We start from the raw sequence: 21845 nt of genomic DNA on the forward strand, positions 1-21845 counted from the left end.
TAGTAGGGATTATGGATGCTTTTGGAGTACCGCTATAGTGCAGGAGGTGTTTTGCCAGTTATCCTCACAGGGAATTCTGGCCAATGAATTTACTAATGTACTTGGTACAATTTTAATTGTTTTTAATCTGTCTTTCTTGTCCATGTCGGGATACAAATAAAGTGATTTTGTATATTGTCAGATGACACATCTCTTGCTCTTTTTGTATATATGCACTCTAATACTGCCTAATCTTATGTTTATTGCAATAATTTCTTGTATTACATGGTCTGACAATACTGAAAGCTCTCTGCCACAATTACATGACCTTACTTGAAGCATTTCTCATGTGAGGCTAGTATTCTAAGACATTGCGTTTCCTGTAGAAAATATTTTTCTGTTTATATTGGCAATTTAGTAATATCTATGTGTTATGTGCATTTACTTTATTACTCTCTGGTGAGTATGTTTATGTCCCTGCAATGTTAATCATGTTATGTCTTATTATTATGTAACTTCTACAGTTAATTTCTAAAGACAAAAAAAGTCAGTGCTGAGATCTGTTCTTGAAAGCAGTTAATGTACATTAGTATTAGTCAAATAGTTTCATTCCCAATGGGTAGATTAAGAGATCAACAATTTATCATTCAAAATATGGGAACTTTCTCCCCTGTGTATGTATTTTATTAGTAGAAAATATTCAAACAATTCACATCCAGTCGAGAAGTTGTTCCAAATCTGCAACATGTTAAACAATAAAAGACCAAAGGCATAAAAACATTTCACAGAATGTACCGCTATTATCCAAGCAGCAATTGCATTGATTCACATTTATGATCTGTTCTTCAGCCCCAGAGGGGCTTCAGTCACTGAGCATGGGTAGTATCAATGTAACAGGAGGTAGTTCTGAAGAGGAAGTAGTTTATGTTGTGTTATGGAATCTAGAAAACGCAAAGGAAAAAAGAATTAGTGGAAATATATGACAAATTTGTAATTATTTACTTAAAAACACTGTACATTAATGTGCAAACATCCTAACTTATCAAATTCTTGCTCTGACAATATTTACATCAGGTTTTGCTTACACTTATACCGGATTTTTCAGACTGTAATACGCACTTTTTAGCAACAAAAAAATTACGAAAAAGTTTAAATTTGGATGATATTCTCAGTTACAGCGTTCAAGGCAGCGAATACTCATTTTCATATTTTGATAGGTTGGACATTTTGGGACATAGAGATACCGAACAAGTTTAGGATTTTTTAAAATGTATCTATCTAGAGAAGGGGTATCTTTTTTAGGTATTGTTATTATTATTTCAGGCTCCCTAGGGTCCTTGAACCCTAGGGGGTCTGAGAACTTATACTGCAAAACAATTGTATTGCAGTATATTGTGAATATACTCCTTCTATACTACTGTACTATTTGCTGTGTATACATTCACTAAAATACATGTATTCATGTCATGACAGATTTTTGTGGATTAAGGGGCATAGCTGTAGATGTAGAGGGAATGAAGGTGACAGAAGTGTAGCTTCATAGACCGTGTAATACTGTAGTATATAGGCGTCAAACTTTTTGCTGAGGGCCACATCAACCTTTTGTTTGCCTTTAAAGGGCCAAAGTTTATGCAACCCTTTACTTCTGGCAGGGCAATTCACCTTATTGCACCACACCTTAAAGCCCCCTAATAGACACTATCTTTATGGCATCACAGCACCCCAACAGGAGGGCCATTTACCTTATTGCACCACACCTCAAAGTTTCGCAAAAATGGGCACTGCCTTTGTTTTGCACAGCAGCACCCCAATATCAGGACCATTCACTTTTTGCACCACAACCTCAAAGATTCACCCCAATGTACATTCTCTTTTCTGGACTGCCATCATCCCAACTGCTGGGATATCCTACCAAACCTGCCCCTAACTTTACATGGATGTTTGTCTACTGCACTACTCAGACTCTACCCAAAACCTACCCTCCCCTTTCTGACATCTCTTTATATCTTTTATCAGGCCCTGCTCATGGGCCACATAACTTGGACAGCGGGCCAGTTTGGTTATGATATAGTACGATAACAATATTTTCTTAGATTACATTGCTTGAACATGGTTTCCTTAATTACTTTTATCTTTCTATTTATTTCTGTAGGTGTATGGCCATCTCTGCTTATAACTGAACTTAAAAAAAAAAGTTCACAAAGTCAGATACTCTTATACATAAAACCCATGGGGTCTGGGACAGGCCAGAAATCTTGTGACCTAAATTATGATAAGTCTGAAATGTCTGTAAGCTGAGGAATCACAGTGTATATTTGCTGATTGTCTACTTGGGGATTGAGCAACACTACATTAAAAAGAGCAAGTTGTATAGCAAGGCAAAAAAATTATGATCATAAATCAACATAAACTGTAGTGGAATGCAAGAGTCTTTCATACATGCCATGTAATAAAAGCGAATTGTCATAAATGATAAATATATGGCTATTTCCTGGATGTTGTACAACACATAGCTGCTTCTCATTAGCTTTATTGTCTCTATAAATAAGGCTACCTAGGGAGATGAACTGTTCTCTTAGACAAAAGAATGTGACATTGCCGCTTTCCGTTACATCTCTCCTCTGTCATCTTTGTATTAGGATGTGCTTGGTTCATGTTCTGATTCATTTTGTGTATAATATACATATCAGAAGTCTGATTATTCACATGAGTCATTTCCAATGTATAAGTAAGGAATAAAATCCAATGTGGCGAGGCTGATAAGAATACAGGGTCTAAACTAGGTGTATAAAATACTTCAGTAAAAAGGAGAAGATATTTTGGATGGATGCCCCCAAACTTAAAGAGATTGTCAGTTATAAAATAAAACAACCTATACTTATCCATCCTTACACCTCTTACAGCCCAAGGCTCTGATCCTTCCACATGGCTGCATACACTGATCATCATTGGATCCAATCACTGACCCCTGTGATATTGTTTCATACACCCCCGTAATTGAGTGTAGTGGTGATGTGCAGTGGTGTAGTGACTGTGCCTAGGGATAAGAGGGGTCTGTGGTCTGCCAGCATGATGGGAAGATAATCAATTGTATGCGTGCATGTGTATGACATCATACAGTGTGCACGGGCAGAGGCACATGTGTACTAGCCATTGCAAGTACAGAATTAATGTACATTATCAATCTTCATCTTCAGAGGCATTTTCTATTAAGTCAGGTCCTGATCTTTTAGGTCTGTCTCTAAATTCTACATAGGTTTGAAGTAGTAACAATTCTGTGCTGTTCAAAGAAATTAGCATTGTGTATATAATTGAAGTTTTACTTTATTAAAACTGGGTGCCTGGCTAGAAATGTTAAAGCATAACTTGCCTTTCAACGACATTTCATAATATGATAATAGTAAACTTTGTTAGATATTTTACCAAAGAAACGTGGGCGTTTCTTTTTCTGCTGCCTTTCTTCCTTAGTTAAGCAATTTGTGTGCATCAGCTCGCCGTCTCTGTACACCACTGACAGCTGATAAAGTATCTAAAGACTTAATGGGGTATTCCAGAAATAAACATAATTCATATAGAAATGGGTCCTTGACCCTTTGGTGCTCAGCGCTGTACTAGTACTGCTCCGGCTCCCGCGATTAGCACTCACCGCCCTGCTAGTACGGCACATGCACACTTGGGGTATCGCGTGTCACAGTGACATCGCGATGGGATGCAGGTGAAGTAGCAATTGCTACGGGCCCGGGCGGCGTCACAATCACAATGTCTGCAGACTGCGCTGCATTTCCATACCCGGTCCGACCGCCGCCCAGGCCCTGCTATACGGCGCTTTAAGGTCAATACCATGGCCCACCCCCCTCTTTGTCCCACACGCCAGGGTTTCTATCCCGCCCCGCTGCTCCTGCGACCGCCTGGCAAGCACATTGTTCCCCCGGCCGCCCGGACGGTACCCTGGTCCCGCGGCCGGCACACTGGTCCCGCAGCTGTCCGCCCGCCCACCCTCCACACTGCTCCCACAGCTGCCCGCCCTCAACGTTGCTCCCGCGGCCCCCCGGTCGGCACACTTCCTAGCCTTGCAGGATGTCTCCTAACCAACCAAACCCACTGCATATCAGCCGGTCTGCAAGAAATGTAAGTCCCTATATATGTATGTATAGTTAATGAATGTATGCTATATGTGTGTATATGCTGTATTTGCTGTATGTGTGTATGTGCTGTATGTGTGTATATGCTGTATATACTGTGTGTGTGTATATGCTGTATATGTGTTTATATGCTGTATGTGTGTATATGCTGTATATACTGTATGTATGTGTGTATATACTGCATGTATATGCAGTATGTGTGATTATATGCTGTATGTATGTGTGTTTGCTGTATGTATTGTATATAGATTCAGTATGTGTGTATATGGTGTCTTTATACTGCATGTTTGTGTATACACATTGGGTGTTTTTCGTATGTAAGAATATGATATATGTATGTATGCAACTTTGATGCATATATAATAATAATAATAATAATAATAATCTTTATTTATATAGCGCCATCAAATTCCGTAGCGCTTTACAAATCATAGGGGACATATACAACTATATTACATTACAAAGAACAAACAGTCATATGGAACAATAGGAGTGATGGCCCTGCTCACAAGAGCTTACAGACTATGAGGATGAGGGGGTGACACAAGAGGTTGGTTGTAAAATGGTCCAGCCATTCTTTATAAGGGAACAATATAAAATAATTTAATAAATAATTTACTAAACAACGATGTTGCTGCTTGAACCAGCCATCAGCCGCCATCTTATTTACAGGGTCCAAGGTGAAAAAGACTGCAGAGAAGCCTGGAGCTTGGTATATATCAGTTGTTTGCCAGATAACAGATGGGAGATAGGATGGATTAGTAAAGGGAGAGTTGACATTTCATGCAGTTAGCGAGAGTGATAGGCTTGCCTAAAGAGATGGGTTTTAAGAGCACGTTTGAAGCTTTGGAGGGTGGGTATTAGTCTCAGAGTCTGGGGAAGGGCATTCCAGAGAATTGGTGCAACTCGGGAGAAGTCCTGGATACGTGCATGGGAGGTTCGAATTAAGGTAGAGATTAATCTATTGTCACTGGCAGATCGAAGAGCACGGGAAGGGCGATAGACTGAGATGAGAGAAGAGAGGTAGGGAGGTGCAGCATTATTCAGAGCTTTGTGGATGAGGGTTATTATTTTAAAGTGAATACGGAAGGAGACAGGCAGCCAGTGCAGTGATTGGCACAAACTGGAGGCATCCGTGTAGCGTTTGGCCTGAAAGACGATCCTGGCTGCTGCATTAAGCATAGATTGAAGAGGAGAGAGTTTAGAGAGTGGAAGACCGATTAGTAGGGAGTTACAGTAGTCTAGTCGAGAGTGAATAAGTGCAACAATTAGCATTTTAGAAGTTTCAAATGTCAGAAACGGCCGGATTCTGGAGATGTTTCTGAGATGCATACGGCAAGAGCGAGCAAGAGATTGAATGTGTGGCTCAAGGGAGAGGTCGGAGTCCAGCACAACCCCAAGACAGCGGGCCTGCTGCCTCGGTGCTATAGTGATCCCACAGACCGAGATGGAGAGGTCAGGGGTGGTTTGGTTAGTAGATGGTGGAAAGACAAGAAGTTCAGTCTTAGAAAGATTAAGTTTCAAGAAGAGAGAGGACATGATGTTAGAGACAGCAGAGAGACAATCACTAGTGTTCTGGATTAAGGCAGGAGTGATGTCACGTGCAGAAGTATATAGCTGGGTGTCATCAGCATAAAGATGATAGTGGAAACCAAATCTGCTGATGGTTTGTCCAATGGGGGCAGTATAGAGAGAGAAGAGGAGAGGGCCTAGGACTGATCCCTGAGGAACCCCGACACTGAGAGGAAGATGAGAAGAGAAAGATCCAGAAAAGGAGACATTGAAAGTGCGGTCAGAGAGATAGGAAGAAAACCAAGAGAGTGCAGTGTCCTTTAGGCCAATGGAGTGAAGCATCCTAAGGAGGAGCTGGTGGTCCACAGTATCGAACGCTGCCGATAGATCCAGGAGAATAAGGAGAGAATAGTCACCTTTGGATTTTGCAGTGAGGAGATCATTGGAGACTTTAGAAAGAGCAGTTTCAGTGGAATACATAGAGCGGAAACCAGATTGCAGGGGGTCAAGGAGGGAGTTAGCTGAGAGATAGCGGGTTAGTCGAGAATAGACCAGGCGTTCCAGGAGTTTGGAGATGAAAGGGAGGTTAGAAACTGGTCGGTAGTTAGTAGCATTGGATGGGTCCAGTGAAGGTTTCTTTAGTAAAGGGGTAACAATAGCATGCTTGAAAGAAGAGGGGACGACACCAGAAGAGAGAGAGAGATTGAAAATTTTAGTTAGGTGAGAAGTGACTGCTGGGGAGAGAGACTGTACCAGATGTGAGGGGATGGGGTCACTGATGCAGGTAGTGGGGCGAGCAGAGGAAAGGAGCCTAGACACTTCTTCCTCTGTGACTGGCTCAAAGGAAGAGAGTGAACAAGATAAGGTATCGGAGGGAAGGGGATTGGAGGGGTGAGTGGATTGAGCAATTATTTCCTGGCGGATACAATCAATTTTATTCTTAAAATAGGCTGCCAGATCTTCAGCCCCAAGGTCTGTGACAGGTGGCTGCACCTTTGGTGTTAGTAAGGAGTGAAGGGTATCAAAGAGCCTTTTGGGGTTGTTAGAGAGAGAGGATATGAGATTAGTAAAAAAGACCTGTTTAGCAAGGTGAAGGGCAGAGTTATAAGTTTTTAGCATAAATTTGAAGTGTAGAAAGTCTGCAGATGTGCGCGATTTTCTCCACAGACGTTCAGCAATCCTGGAGCACTGCCGAAGGAAACGAGTTTGTTCAGTGTGCCAAGGTTGCCTGCGTGTGCGTTGAAAATTTCGGATAGTGAGTGGTGCCATCTCATCTAGGGCGCTTCTGACAGTGTGATTATAGTGGCTAGTAGTCAGGTTTGGACAGGTGAAAGAGGAGATGGGGGACAGTGCAGACTGTAAGTTTTCTGTGAGTTTATGAGTATCTATTGCACGTGGGTTCCGGTATGAGTGATGGGTGGAAGGATTCTGAGAATGAGAAGGATTATTGAAAGTAAAAGAAAGGAGATTATGGTCTGAAAGTGGAAAGGAGGAATTGGTAAAATCAGATATTGAAGATGGTCGGGAGAAGACCAAATCGAGGATGTTTCCCTCACTATGAGTGGGGGAATCGCAGAGTTGTGAAAGACCGAGAGAAGTAGTTAGTGCTAAGAGCTGAGAGGCCGGAGGGGAAATGGGAGTGTTAACAGGGATGTTGAAGTCTCCCATGATGATGGTTGGAATGTCACAGGATAGAAAGTGAGAGAGCCAGGAGGCAAAGTGGTCAAGAAACTGATAGGGTGAGCCAGGAGGACGGTATACTACAGCCACACGAAGAGAGAATGGGCGGAAAAGTCTGAGGGTGTGGACCTCAAACGATGGGAAAGTGAGAGAGGGTACAGGAGGAATGACTTGGAAGGTGCATTGTGGAGAGAGGAGTATGCCTACCCCACCTCCCTGCCTATTCTCAGGTCTGGAACAATGCGAAAAGTGTAAACCGCCATAAGACAATGCTGCAACGGAGGCAGAGTCATCCTGCTGGATCCATGTTTCCGTAATGGCAAGCATGTCAAAAGACTTAGAAAGAAAGAGGTCATGAACAGATTCTAGTTTATTACACACAGAGCGGGCGTTCCATAGGGCACATTTAAAAGGGGTTACGGGTGGAGAAGGAGAAGAGGGGATACACTGAATCTTTATAAGGTTAGCAGGGTTTCTGTGTGAAGGGTTAAAATAAGCAGAAGGTGGACCTGGGTTAGGAGAGATGTCCCCTGCAGCAAGCAGAAGGAGAAAGAAAAGAGACAAAAGATGCTGCAGAGATTTATAAGAAGTTATTTCTTGCTTCACAGCAGAAGACTGTGATAAGTTAGTCTGGTTACATAACGTATAGAGTGTGTGAGTGGTAAAGAAAGGTGAGTGAAGAAGTGAGGCATTGATATGGATAGTTGGTACTGGTGGAATAGATGGACGGTAGGCAAGTAAAACAACCATGGCAAACAGGGAGAAAATGGAAAACATTTTGAGACAAACATAATTGTTCGTTTTTCTCTGCCATCTTACCTGTCTCCTGCCCTGTCTAACTGCAATGTCAAACTGCAGTTTCATACTTCTCAGAATATTATTTTACTTAGCAGAATATTATGCTAAGCAAACAAGGAATGCAAGCAACTATACTGTATGTATTGCTGTATAGGTGTATATATGAGTACATAATTGTGTGCATATGAGTTTATACTTATTTATGTGTGGACGAGTATATAAAAGTGAGTGTAGGATGTTATGTTGTGTATTTAAGTGTATAAATGTGTGCAATTGTATAAACGTGGGTGTATGTATGAATATTTTTAAGGGGGCCCCATGCAAAAATCTGCTATGAGGCCCTGCCTCTCCTAGTTACGCCACTGGTCAGTTCTTAGGGGTTTCTGCTGTACTTTGGGGTTTCATTGTACATTGTACAATGTCTGCATGTTTTTCCCCAGTGGCATGAGTTTGGCAAAATACATTTGTCATATTTGATAAATTGCAATGCAATTCTTACTATACACTACTCACTTTGTATTACATTTGGGCCACCACCTTAGGTATTAAAATGCTCATTCAACCCTACATACATTCTTTGAGGGGTGCACTTTCCAAAATGGGGTCAATACTTGGGGGTTTCTATTGCACTGGTACCTCAGGGGCACCCCCAACACCAATATAGTGAAAACGGAGCTCCAAAAGCTAATAATTAGCTTGCTCCCTGCTGAGCCCTGCCAGGTGCCTATCCTGTTGTTTATTGCCACATGTAAGGTATTGCCCAATCCAGGGTAACCCGCAGAATGATCTTTGGAGTGTTTTTCCCCAGTGGCATGAGTTGGGCAAAATAAATTGACACTCACATGGCATATTTGAGATAACAATGCAATTTTTACTCTGCACCATTTAGATTTTGGTCAGCATGCTAAGTGTTAAAATGCTTAACACAACCTCAGATAAATTCTTTGAGGGGTCCAGTTTCCAAAATGGTATAATTTATCGGGAATTTTGATTGTACAGAATGATTTTTGGGGTGTTTGTCTAAAGAGGCATGGGTTGGGAACAATATATTAAGCACTAAAATGTCATTTTTGAGATAAAAACACATTTTTTACTCTGCACCACTTTGCGTTAGATTTTGACCAGCATGTAGGGGGATAAAATACTCACTACAGCCCTAGATAGGGGTCTAGTTTCCAAAATGGTGAAATTTTTAGGGGTTTTCTATTGTACTTTTACTTCAGGGGCTCTTCAAACACACTGTGGCACCACAAAACATTTGTAGACAAATTGGCCTTCCAAAACCCCAGTAGCACTAACTCTGTTGGGGACATCGCTGTGAGAAGAATCTTATTAAATAATTGACATTTCCAATCCATTTTTATTTGCTTCCAGAGAAAGAATGAAAGGGTTAACAGATTTCTCAAATGTTGATTTGAATAGTTTGAGATGTTAGGTTTATAAAATGGTGTTTGAAATGATACTCCTAAAGAAAGGAAGAGACACTGGTAAAATTCTTAAAAAAAGGACTGAGCCTTAAAGTGCAAACAGGCTGCGTCATTAAGGCATTAAAATATAAGCTACCGTATTTTGTGGACTATAAGGCGCACAAAAAATCCTTTGAATTTCTCAGAAATAGTCCAGTGCACCTTATATGTGAACTGGCTTAAAAGACATCAGCTGCCTTGAACTGTGCACAGGTCTGCCACCTGCTGGTCATTCATCCTTATAATCAGGTGCGCCTTATAATCTAGTGTGCCTTATATATGAACCTAGACGTTTTAGCAGGCATTTGTTGATGGAGCGCCTTATAGTCCGAAAAATACTGTAATACCCTGTTTCCACTAAAATAAGACATCCACCGAAAATAAGACCAAGTACCATTTTGTTCAGGCTTAGAAATATAAGGCCTCGCCTGAAAATAAGACCTAGCAGCAGTCATTGCAGCGGCTCCCCCCACACCATCCATTAGTATCAGTAGATCATTTAGATGCTGCAGAAGGTGGTGACATGGGGAAGAATTCATGGAATTATATCACTGGCTGATGTGCTGCAAATGTGATCCCAGCAGCTACCAGGAAGGGGGGTTACCGTATATTCCGGCGTATAAGACGACCTGGTGTATAAGACGACCCCCCTACTTTCCTGTTTAAAATATAGAGTTTAAGATATATTCGCCATATAAGACTACCCCTTTTCCAACGCTTACAAAACACCGGTAAAAATTAAAAAAAAAACAGATTTGAATTTAACATGGTCCTTTTTTTAATGTAAATTCTTATGACATGCAGGTATATAGCAGGAAAACTGTCGCTCATAAACATAAGGCATACTACAACAACATTACCATTACAGCACAGCCCCCGGTAGTATACAGCACAGCCCCCGGTAGTATACAGCACAGCCCCCGGTAGTATACAGCACAGCCCCCGGTAGTATACAGCACAGCCCCCGGTAGTATACAGCACAGCCCCCGGTAGTATACAGCACAGCCCCCGGTAGTATACAGCACAGCCCCCGGTAGTATACAGCACTGCCCCCGGTAGTATACAGCACTGCCCCCGGTAGTATACAGCACTGCCCCCGGTAGTATACAGCACAGCCCCCAGTAGTATACAGCACAGCCCCCAGTAGTATACAGCACAGCCCCCAGTAGTATACAGCACAGCCCCCAGTAGTATACAGCACAGCCCCCAGTAGTATACAGCACAGCCCCCAGTAGTATACAGCACTGCCCCCAGTAGTATACAGCACTGCCCCCAGTAGTATACAGCCCAGCCCAGCCCAGCATTTAAAAAAAAAATAAACTTATATACTCACCCTCCGGTGGCCCCGATGTGCTGCGCTGCTCCCCCGATGTCTGCGCGGCTCGTCTTCAGTGTTCCACGCCGTCTTCTTTCTTCTGCCGGGCGCCGCCATTGATCTTCCCCGGCAGGCGCCTAGTATGACGTGCCGCTGCTGACGTCATACTAGGCGCTGCCCCGGGGAAAAGCATGGCGGCGCCCAGCAGAAGAAAGAAGACGGCGCGGAAAACTGAAGACAGCACAGCGCGGACATCGGGGCCACCGGAGGGTGAGTATGCGCCCCGATGTCTTTTTGAGGCTGACGGCAGCTTTTTGAGGCTGCCGGCAGCCATCGCTGTGCAAACACCCGCGATCGGTGCTACCGATGCAGCAAAGACTTACCGGCTATGGAGAGGGCTCAGCCCGTGAGCCCTCTCCATGCACCGGGACCCGCCGTATAAGACGATTACTGGCGTATAAGACGACCCCAGAGAAGACAGAAGATTTTTCTGTCTTCAAAAGTCGTCTTATACGCCGGTATATACGGTACTTATAGAAAGTGGTTTTACTAAACATGAGAGATTGGGGCCAATAATTCTAATAGAAATGGAGGCACAAGAAATACAGCATGAAATTCAGAGTTTGGAGGGTCATAAGGATGTTATAGAAGTTGATTTTATGTTCAACGATAAATGTAAATTCTTGTTCATGGAAAAATAAGACATCCCCTGAAAATAAGACCTAGTGCCTCTTTAGGGGCAAAAAATAATATAAGACACTGGGTATGTTATTAGTAGTTATTTAAAATTTTGCTCTCCTTGGCAGAAAAATGCTGGTGACATACACTGTAAAGTAGAGGCCATCTTGGTGATAACTCCGCCTACTTTAGAAAACCCATAACATTTTGTGAATCATAAAATCAAACTATTTAAGCTCCATTTTGTGACTAATGACATTGAGTTTTATTATATTCATTTATTTATAGCATTATGGGTTTTTGTATCAGACGTTCATATTCTCGGCATACCCATTTATAGTCACACTCTGGATGTTCTAATCTCTTCAAAGAGCTCAATCATCAAGGGGAATATGCTCTAGGTATGAAGAGACAATCATTAGCCCTTCTTATCTGTCTGAAGAGAACAGACCTCAGGCGGCTTTCGGATACACTGCTTGGTACAGAAGAATGAGCAGAAACATGGCACAGAGAAGCTGTTTTACGTTAAGAAAATCTAAAAATCTCTTTAATCAAAATCAAGTATGATTAACCCCTTCATGACCAATATTCTTTGGTGCCTGAATATCTAGGATATCTCTGGAAAAGCTTTACATATAACAATTTTTACTTAGTTTTTTTCATGCCATCATGTTTCTATGTGCCAGGGTTCAGGAGAACCCTGGCCGTTTGAATTTGGTCACTGTCAAGTCGTTTATAAACGTCCTTTCTACATGGAGCATGTGCAAATAGGAGGCAGTCCTGAAGGTGTTAAACAGGAACACTTACTCATAGATCCAGGCACTTAGACTGTGGTAACCTTCTTATATTTGTTATCCATAAACTCTTTCCTTCTAAGAACAACTTTAAAAATTATGCTAATGACCCTAAAGCCTCCCAAAGTCCCTCATAACAAATATAAGATTATAACAGTCACGGTGCCTGGATCAATGAGTAAGCGACCCTGGTTAATCATGATTGATTTTGATGGTAGAGTTCCTTAACGTCTTAACGCTCAGCGTCTGATATATCGGACGCTGAGCTCAGTGACTTAGCGCTCAGCGTCCGATATATCGGACGCTGAGCCGATGCCGGTTCAGCTCAAGATTTGAGCCGAACCGGCATCGGGAAACACGGGGTGCCGGCTGTGACTGATAGCCGGCACCCCAGTGTAACACCCGCGATCGGAGTTGTCTCTGTGATTAACCCGTTAAATGCTGCGGTCATCGCGACCGCAGCATCTAACATGCATATGGGGTGTCTTTCCCCCACGATCGGCCCCCCCGAATCATTTTCGGGGGGCACCGATCACTGCTACGGTATCACTGGGGTCCGATCTGGACCCCAGTGTTACCTGCAGGAACTGCCGGTAAGATGGCGTCTGTGACGTCATCTTACTGGCAGAGTGCCACCCTATGCAAGTGCATAGGCTGACACTGATAATGCCCTGCAATACATAAGTATTGCAGGGTATTATTATGAACAAGCAATCAGATGATTGCTTGTTCATTTCCCATGGTGGAAAAAGTAAAAAAAAAATTATTCAATAAAAAAATAAAGTAATAAATCACCAAAAATGCCCAAAAGCCCCAAAACATATAAAGAGACATATAACTAAAAAAAAAAGTCTAAATCATAACACAAACCCCACATATATAGTATCACCGCATCCGTAACAACCCGTAGAATAAAAATAAATAATTATTGAACCAGCACGATGAACGCCGTAAAAGAAAACTGTTATAAACCCTCCAAAAATTATGATTTTTACCTATTCAATCCCACAAAAAATGCTATAAAAAGCGATCAAAAAAACATATGTACTCTAGAATGATACTGGTGCAAAGTACAACGTGTCCCGCAAAAAAACAAGCCATCAACCAGCTCTGTAGCCAAAAACGTAACAAAGTTATGCCACTTGGAAGATGGCAATACAAAAATGATAGATTTTTCCCCACAATAGGGTTTTATTTTACAAATTTAGTAAAACGCAAGAAAATATATTCGTGTCTGGTATCCCCGTTATCGTATCGACCCATAGAATGAAGATAATATGATTATTAGTCTATACGGTGAACACCACAAAAAAAAAGTAAAAAAACCAGTAGAGAATTGATGCTTTTCTACTTCTGCTCTCAAAAAGAAGTTCCTAAATTTTCAACAATAGGTGATACCAACCCCAAAATGGTAACATTGGAAAAAGCATCTCATCCCGCAAAAAAAATGCCGTCACATGACCCTAACAGCGCAAAAGCGAAAATTTTATAGCCTTCAAAAGAGGCCAATGAGGAAAGTAAAATCCTGGCAGCTGCAGGGTGCTCCTTCCCTTCTGCGCCTCACTGTGTGCCCATAAAACAAGTTACGGCCACATGTGGGGGGTCTCTGCACTCGGGAGAAATTGTAGAACAAATTGTATGGTGGGTTTTGTATTTTTATCTTTTGGAAATGTGTAAATTTTAGGGCTAAATGAACGTATAACCGGCACAATTTGACTATTCTAAATTTCGCCTCCATTTTGATGTAATTACTATGAAGATCTCAAGGGGTTAACAATCTTCGTAAAATCTGTTTCTGATAGCTTGAGGGGTGCAGATTTGAAATTGGGTTGGTTATATAGGGGGTTTTGATGCTAAATATGTAAATTTTCATTCAAAACTGTATTTATCCCCAAAATAGTCAATTCTGAAAATCCGGAAAAGCGCTATTCGATTTGTAAGCCGCGTGACATCAAAATAAATTATCCAGACATTTCAAAAATGGTGAAAATGTAAAGTAGTCATATGGGAAATGTTATTCAGCAACTTATTTAGGTGGTAAATCTATCTGCCTGAAAACGCAATGATTTCAAATTTCAAAAATGGCAAATTTTTCAGAAAATTCATCATATTTTCTTTTTTTTGGTAAATAAACGCAAAACTTATCAGCCAAAATTTACCACTAAAATGAAGTACAACATGTGGGGAAAAAACAATCTCAGAATCGTTTTGATAAGTAACAGTGTTCAAAAGTTATAACCATATAAAGCGACGCATGTCAGAATCCAAAAAATGGGACTGAGCCTTAAGCTGTAAAATGGCTGCGTCCTTAAGGGGTTAAATGAAGTATATTACAAAGTTTACTATAATCGCCTGTTCTATAAATTTATCAAATCTATAAAACTACCTTCAAAGGTTTATAAAAATTTTAAGATAGTGATTAAAATAAGATTCCAATGATAAATTAACACATGGGAGCAACCAATGAGCCTGTATAGATAAAGCTTTCTATTGTCACAAGTATGATCCCACATCCTTCTTTATTTAGAAGAGTTACTCTCTCCGGACTTGTATTGACCTTAGAGAGCAAGTTCCATACCCCAGCCTCAGTGCTGCATTTGATGTCCTAGAAAGCTTTTAGATGCTTCTCATTCCATGAAATCATCACTCATCTACTGGTTGTGACATTCTGATGGGTGAGTCCTATCAATAGCTGCTTGGGCCAGATTCTCAATAAACTCAATTCCCAAACATTTTTTTAAAATTAATTCTGAATTCCCAAACACTTTGGGAATTTTTTATTAAGAAGTGGTCATTCTTAGTTACCTTATATTACTCCTTTGTCTTTACATTTATACCCCTCCACCTAGATTTCTGTACAGTGGGGGTGTTTCATTTTGTCTTCTCTGTCAGTTTCCTGGCTTCACTTGACTTCAGGTGTGTTGGTGAGCAATCAGCAAGGGCGTGAAAGCCGGAAAAAAACGTTGGAGACTTTAGCCAAAACCTCTGCCAGATCAGACCATGGTCTTAGGTCCAAACTGGTGGAGTTTGAGCCTCCTGGTAGATATGGGCACTGGAGTGCCAGAGGGTAGGTGGGTGGATTTTAAGACTGACGTTATGTACATCATTCTTAATGAATTACCCCCAGTGTGAAATATGTAAGAGGGGCAATTATGAAGCTCAACTTAACTTACTATAATACTGAGAGATCCATTCCAGTGATCCGCGGTTCATCTGACAAAAGGATTATACACTGGAGATCAAAATTTGAGAATAATGTATGATCACTTCATTTTTTCAGAAATAATATAATCTCCACTGATAAACATGGATTTTTTTGTAATTGGTACATGATGCTACTAGACCAGTACAAAATTACCAAAGTATATCGGCATAAAACTTTTATTTTGCAGAGAACATGATCGTGTAGCAGAGAGAAAGATTATAATCAAATTTTCTGAAGCTTACAACAGTCACAAGTCAGTAGGAAGTGCCCGGCCTTTGCCTTGAATGACTTCAGTACATCTGTAGTCACAGGACATCACTAGTCTCTCACACTGCTCTGGTGAGATTTGGTTCCACTCTTCTTCCAGTAAATTCCACAGTCCTGTGACAGTTGTAGGTTTCTTGGCCATAACTTTGTCACCAAGATTTTTCCAAAGGTTTATTATTGGATTTATATGATGACGATTTAAAGGTTCTGCGCTGCTTTCTTGATGCGTAAATTAATGCCTCCCGTCTTTTACCTCATTATCCAGACATTCCAGACCATAAAATGGCTGCAGATGTAGGATCATGTGATCTCTAACTGTCCATGAACAAACGCCCTGCCCAGACCCTATGATTGTATTCATGAATAGAAGATCAAGGCCAAGAATTGTGGGGTGTGATTAGAATTTTTAGGATCTCTTAATTTTATTTTTCTTTTACTGTATTTTTAGACCCTCCAGGGGATCGGATTGCTCCTTCCATAACATATACTGCAATACTGTTTACTGTTTTGCAGTATATGACAGATCTGTTGGTGATCTTTAACAGTCACAGGAGACACTGGCACTGCAGCAAACACCCATCATGTATGATGAGGGCAAGTACGTCATAATGTGTTAGGAGGCTGAGGGAAGTCTACCACTTACTTTGTGGTAGATTAACTATTTACACTGCTTGGTAGATCCCAGCAGCTCGATAAGAAATGTATGTGTATTAGAAGCTGTGCTCCTTTATTTGTAAAATGAACTTAATTTTTATGTAAATTAATCACAACTCCTCCGGGGGCTCTGGTTATTACATGACCCCTGGAGCACTTCGTCCTGCCGCCCTGCAACTTCTCTCATCTTCTCTACCTTGCTCTCTGCCGGAAGTGTGCCCTGTCGTAAGATTTCCAGAAGATAGCAAGAGGAGAATCGAGAGAAGGAGCAGTGAGGTGATCTCCTAATACACATATATTTTGATTACGGTGCTTGGATCAACCACAAAGGAGGTAGTAAGTGGAAATGTAGTAGTGAATATAAACTATCCACTCAATGGACCCATTTGTCGCCAAGGATGCTTATTTATTATAGCACATCGAAACAAACTACAAGCTCTACTGCTGAAAATTAGCATCAGAGAATTGTAGCGAATTCTTGTACCAGCATCAAAGTTCCATCCCAAATTTGGTACCCCTTGTATCTACTGCAAAACAATCACTATGTTTTTAACTACTTAAAAGTAACTTTACCATTAGTAACTTCTCTAGAATGAAATAGCAGTATTTAATAGACCTCTACGGAAACCTTAAAATAAAAAATACAGCCTAAATTCATCACACTCATCCTCTCATTGTTATGATCCATGAATCTAAAACAACTCCAGATAGGGTGGAGCACAGCACTGTATATACACATTACTGTATAGTTAACACTTACCTAGCAGCCATTTCTCTGAGACGCATTCCAGATCTGGTGGTCTCTTCCCAGTAAACATTCCAATGCAAATCTTGGCTGGGCGTAGCGTCTTGCACACCTTACCACCACAAAGCTGAACCACCTCGGAAAGCTTATCACAAGAAGGCTGGCTATTTGGAGATACGAAGATGGTGGGCACACTGGAGAACAAATCATGGCGGTACTCTCCTGACGACAGATGGCACTGGAGTCTAGAGATCTGTGACAAGAGAACAGCCTATATTATCTCATATGATTAAACACTGTATCCTGTGTTATCAGACATACTAGGGCCGTTAACTTGGAGGCAATAAAACTTTCACACTGCCTTGTTTCTCAGCTTTGTTATTATTTTATTTTACTTTTTTTGCATCACTTCTCTGAACCTGTGTGTATTAAATCCGTGTTACGTCAGAAAGTCTGTGATATCATTCCTGATGAAAGGATCTACTATTTCAGTTAGACATTAAAGGGTATCACAATCTGAAGAAGCTTATTTTATTTGGCCATTTAAAATCAAAAGGAATTTCTTCCATAATATGTAATGCAAGTCACAGGAATTTGCAAAGGATATTGCATCTCTTTCAGAATTATTGTTTTTTATTTGCTGTGCTTCCCATCTCTGAATTCCAAATCTTACTTCTTCCTCTTCCTATTACCTCTCCTGGGAATTTTTTTGCAGGCCAAATGTTTCCTGTAAATACACTTTTTCTCCATACTTCAAACTCTCGTCAATAACAACACAAAATATGTTGACTTATCTGTCTTAAATGTATAAGTTAGAGCTATATACACCAATTCCACTGCTCTAATTCATCTAAAAAAAAGAAGACACTTCAAAAACAGACATGATCAAAATTTTCTCTCCAGACTTCTGTATCTCCATGTTTACAGACTACAAAAAAACCCTAAAAGTATGGTGGCCAGAGGTGTGACAAGATATAACAAAATTGAATGTAAGTTAAGGTTTGGGGGTGATGAAATACTTCATAGTATACAAATATATATATGTACAGTGCATGCACAATGAAGCCCTCATAAGACCCACATCTAGGGATTTTTTTTTTACATACAGACCCTAATTTTTACATGGGGCCCTAATACACAGGTCCATAAACACCTTCAGTTGGTTTAGCATCACAAATTGTACTGACAACTCCAACCAGCTTGTAAAATTTTAGGAGCCAATTGACCTATCTGTAAATGTAAAAAACATGGCAGGAACATATGAACCTCAGAAAAATGTAGTCTGATTGTGCTCAGATTTAACCCTAGGATATAGGCGACAATTCAGTTTGTGGCCTACTTTGTGTTATTTGGCCGAGGTATGTGGGTTACCACAAGAAATATGCTGGGCTGAATTAATATGTTTAACACTTATGATAAAGATAATGCTGAGTAGTAAAAATAAATCCTTAAAGACAGCTGGAGAAAGTATACTGATAAATCATGGACCATTTGGAAAAAGAGAAGAAAGCCATTTGTTAGCTATTTCAGACAACATGACCGACCTCAGATCAAGAGCATTTCTCAGTATTAAGAATGTGTGGTGAGGTTAACATGAATAATGTTTGGATTGGACACATAAGACTTCCTCTCTGTGCCAAGTTAGTGAACTGTGCTAATAGGGTAATTCATCAAATCTAGAAGATGTGCTACACCTCAGGTCTGTGAACTACTCTCAGCTCTGTGCTCAGCAGAGCAGTCACACACAGTCCAGAATGACATGGCTCTTTATTAAGGAATATAAACAACTACTTTATCTTACCGTCTTGTGTCATAACATGGGCTCTGTCCTGAACCAGGAGAAAGTATCAGTAGTCAGAAAATTAATGACTAGAAAGACATATCTCACATACCAATCTCACCAATCACTGCAAGGAAAATGGAGTGCAGAGCAAATGGGTGAAGACGTACGCTTATCCTCATATCCACATTTATTTAGTGTTTCATTTTTCTGTAATTATTATCTGAGGCTACATTGATAGGATATGATTTCACGTCAAACTACTACCTGTATACACTGTGTGGGACTTCAATGTCAGATTTATTTTATCGGATGTGATAAAGTGTTTTTTTGGGGGGGGGTGGGTGGGTTTACATATTTTCATTTATGAGGGAGGCTATGTAGGGAGATGAAGTCTTGCATTTCATAAAACATTGAACACTCCAATGGGGTCTATAAAGCCACATTTGTGTCCAATATGGCACTATTATGCTTTTGCACATTTTATTATATTTTGGGGTTTTTTTTTTACACACAGGTAGTACTTTTTAAAGAATAATTATTGTGTTCAAAGGAAACCTACCATCATGGATCTACCTAATAAGGTAGATGCGGTGGCAGGTTCCTTTTTTTTTTTTTGCAGCCTGATGTTTTAAAAAACAAAAACTTTTAGATCTAGATTAAAAGTTTCTCTTCTAAACACGTAGATTTTCTTTGGAGGCTACTGGGGCGTGAAGTTGCCACACCATGGAGTGGGAGCTATGGCTGCTCCACACCCCCAGTAGTCTCCTTTGATACCTCCTACAGGCAGTGTTCAACTGTAGCTGTGTGCTGTAGCTCCCACACCACGGCGTGACTACTTTATGCCCTAGTAGCATCCAAAGAAAATCTACATATTTTTAAGATAAACGTTTTATAAACGGTTTATATGGATCTTGGCCGCTAAATTTTTTTTTTTTTTTTTTTAAAGCTTCAAGCTGCAAGTAAATAAAGAAACCTGCCACCGGATGTGCCTGATTAGGTAGATCCATGATGGTAGTTTTTCCTTGGGTGTGGCAAAGACTGTAAACAGGACTGATGAGGAAGCTAGATGTATGTTTGTTCATATGGAATTTCATTATTTCATTATCTATTGCTTCGTATTTAACGATTCGTTTAACTTCTGGCACTTATTGCTAATTACACATATGTACTGTTTATAGTACATATGACTTGTCTTCTCTTTCGTTTGAAATTTTTTATGTGTGTAGTTTAGACTGAAAGGGAGGCACACATTTTTGAAGCCTCATTTACTAAAGCAAATTTGTTCTTCCATGATTCTGTATTTGATTCATTTATTTTGGATGTGTCATTGTATCAACACAAATAGACAGTGGGCTAACCAGTAAAATGTATCTATTTAAGGATCTGGCCTGTTTGGGCCTTAAGGATCCTGTATTTATTTTCTCCTGATCAATCATTAGCATCCAGAAGACATTACTTTCCAATTATTTTCCTGAGGGCTTATTTATTTTTGAAAAAGTAGTTGTAGTTTTCATTTTCAAACTTTTTTAACGGTTTCTTAGGTGGAGAATGACACAAAAATGCAGTCTGTCACTTGCATTTATAATTAAAAATGTTGTCCTGTCAAAATGGTTACAAATATATTGAATAGAATACTTGTTAGAATACTTTGGCAGAAAAAAAAACACCATTTAAAAAAATCTTTTGTTTAATCTGTTTGTACCATAAATAGTAAAATGTAAATTGTAAGGTGACATTGAGGATGTGCCATACCAAAATGCTTGGTTATGTAATTTTAGTTACTTTGATCAGGTAAAGATGAATAATGCCGCTAACCAGCAGGTGGTGCATTCAGACACAGCATGATTATGTACTGTACAACCTCAATGCATCTTCTGCACATGTTATGATAAAACATACTATGATGCTTAAGCTCTTTATTTTTATTGGCAAGGGAACCATAATTAGTAATAGACAGAAAATTTATTTCTGCTGTTGTATGCTAAATTATAAGAATTAAAGGGAATCTGTGCAGATTCTTGCTAGGTTATCTAATCATGTGACCTCTGCTGGCCCTGATTTGGACACAACCTGTGATGTCCCATCCGCAGGCTGCAGACATTATGGGATTGGTAGACAGTGGACTGGAGAAGATGCCAGCTGTGCCCTATCACATACAGAATTACATGCAATGATCCGTTTCCCAAGCTGTGTGTCATCAAAGGTACAACAGGCAACTGACATGATCTTTAGCTGCAACATTGTCTGCTTGGCCTGCAGACAGAGTGGGCAGAGAGAGAAAGTCATGATGGTCATCGATACCCATGATCATTGAGATGAAGTATAGGGAACAAAGGATAGCCTGTCCTCTCCAACGCTACAGAAGAGCTACTGTAAAAAAATTTTTTGCTAAGCTACTACAAAAAGGTGTCATTGAGGACTACATAGCTGTAAATCGCCGCCCATCCATTCTATTCATCAATGAAAGCAGGTATATGCAAGTATCAGAACTAGAACATAGGGCGGGAAACAGGCCTAGTCAGTTTGTCTTGTGTGGGTTTATGCAATATTTACCCATAGAAGTGTTGGCACCAGGACACACTACAAGAAGAAGGCAAAGTGTCAGGGGCAATGTGATGCTCTGTGGCCATGTTCTATTGAGGACGCTTGTGTCTAGGGATCCAATTTGATGTGACAAACACCATTTATGTTAAAATCACTGCATGTTCAGGAGTGGATTAAGAAATGGCAGCGAACTTTTACTAAAGATTTTCATCTACATCAAACTATTTGTTGATGTCTATACTTATAACTGCATTTATGTACAGCATGAAATAAGCTATAACAT

At 40.4% G+C, this 21845-nt stretch overlaps 1 protein-coding gene across 2 annotated transcripts in view; it reads right to left on the reverse strand.

Moving 5' to 3' along the window:
* Nucleotides 1–618: 618 nt before the first annotated feature.
* The window catches only part of MCPH1 (microcephalin 1), a 206916-nt gene continuing 185689 nt past the window's right edge, over nt 619–21845 (reverse strand). For both annotated transcript variants that reach the window (XM_072142312.1, XM_072142313.1), the window contains exons 13-14: nt 17251–17488; nt 619–920 (exon numbers count right to left, since the gene is read on the reverse strand). In XM_072142312.1, coding sequence (XP_071998413.1) covers nt 865–920; nt 17251–17488 — 294 coding nt within the window. In that variant the 3' untranslated portion in view covers nt 619–864. The remainder of the gene's footprint in view (nt 921–17250; nt 17489–21845) is intronic.

This window comes from Engystomops pustulosus, chromosome 3 (genome assembly GCF_040894005.1).
Source record: "Engystomops pustulosus chromosome 3, aEngPut4.maternal, whole genome shotgun sequence".
NCBI lineage: Eukaryota > Metazoa > Chordata > Amphibia > Anura > Leptodactylidae > Engystomops > Engystomops pustulosus.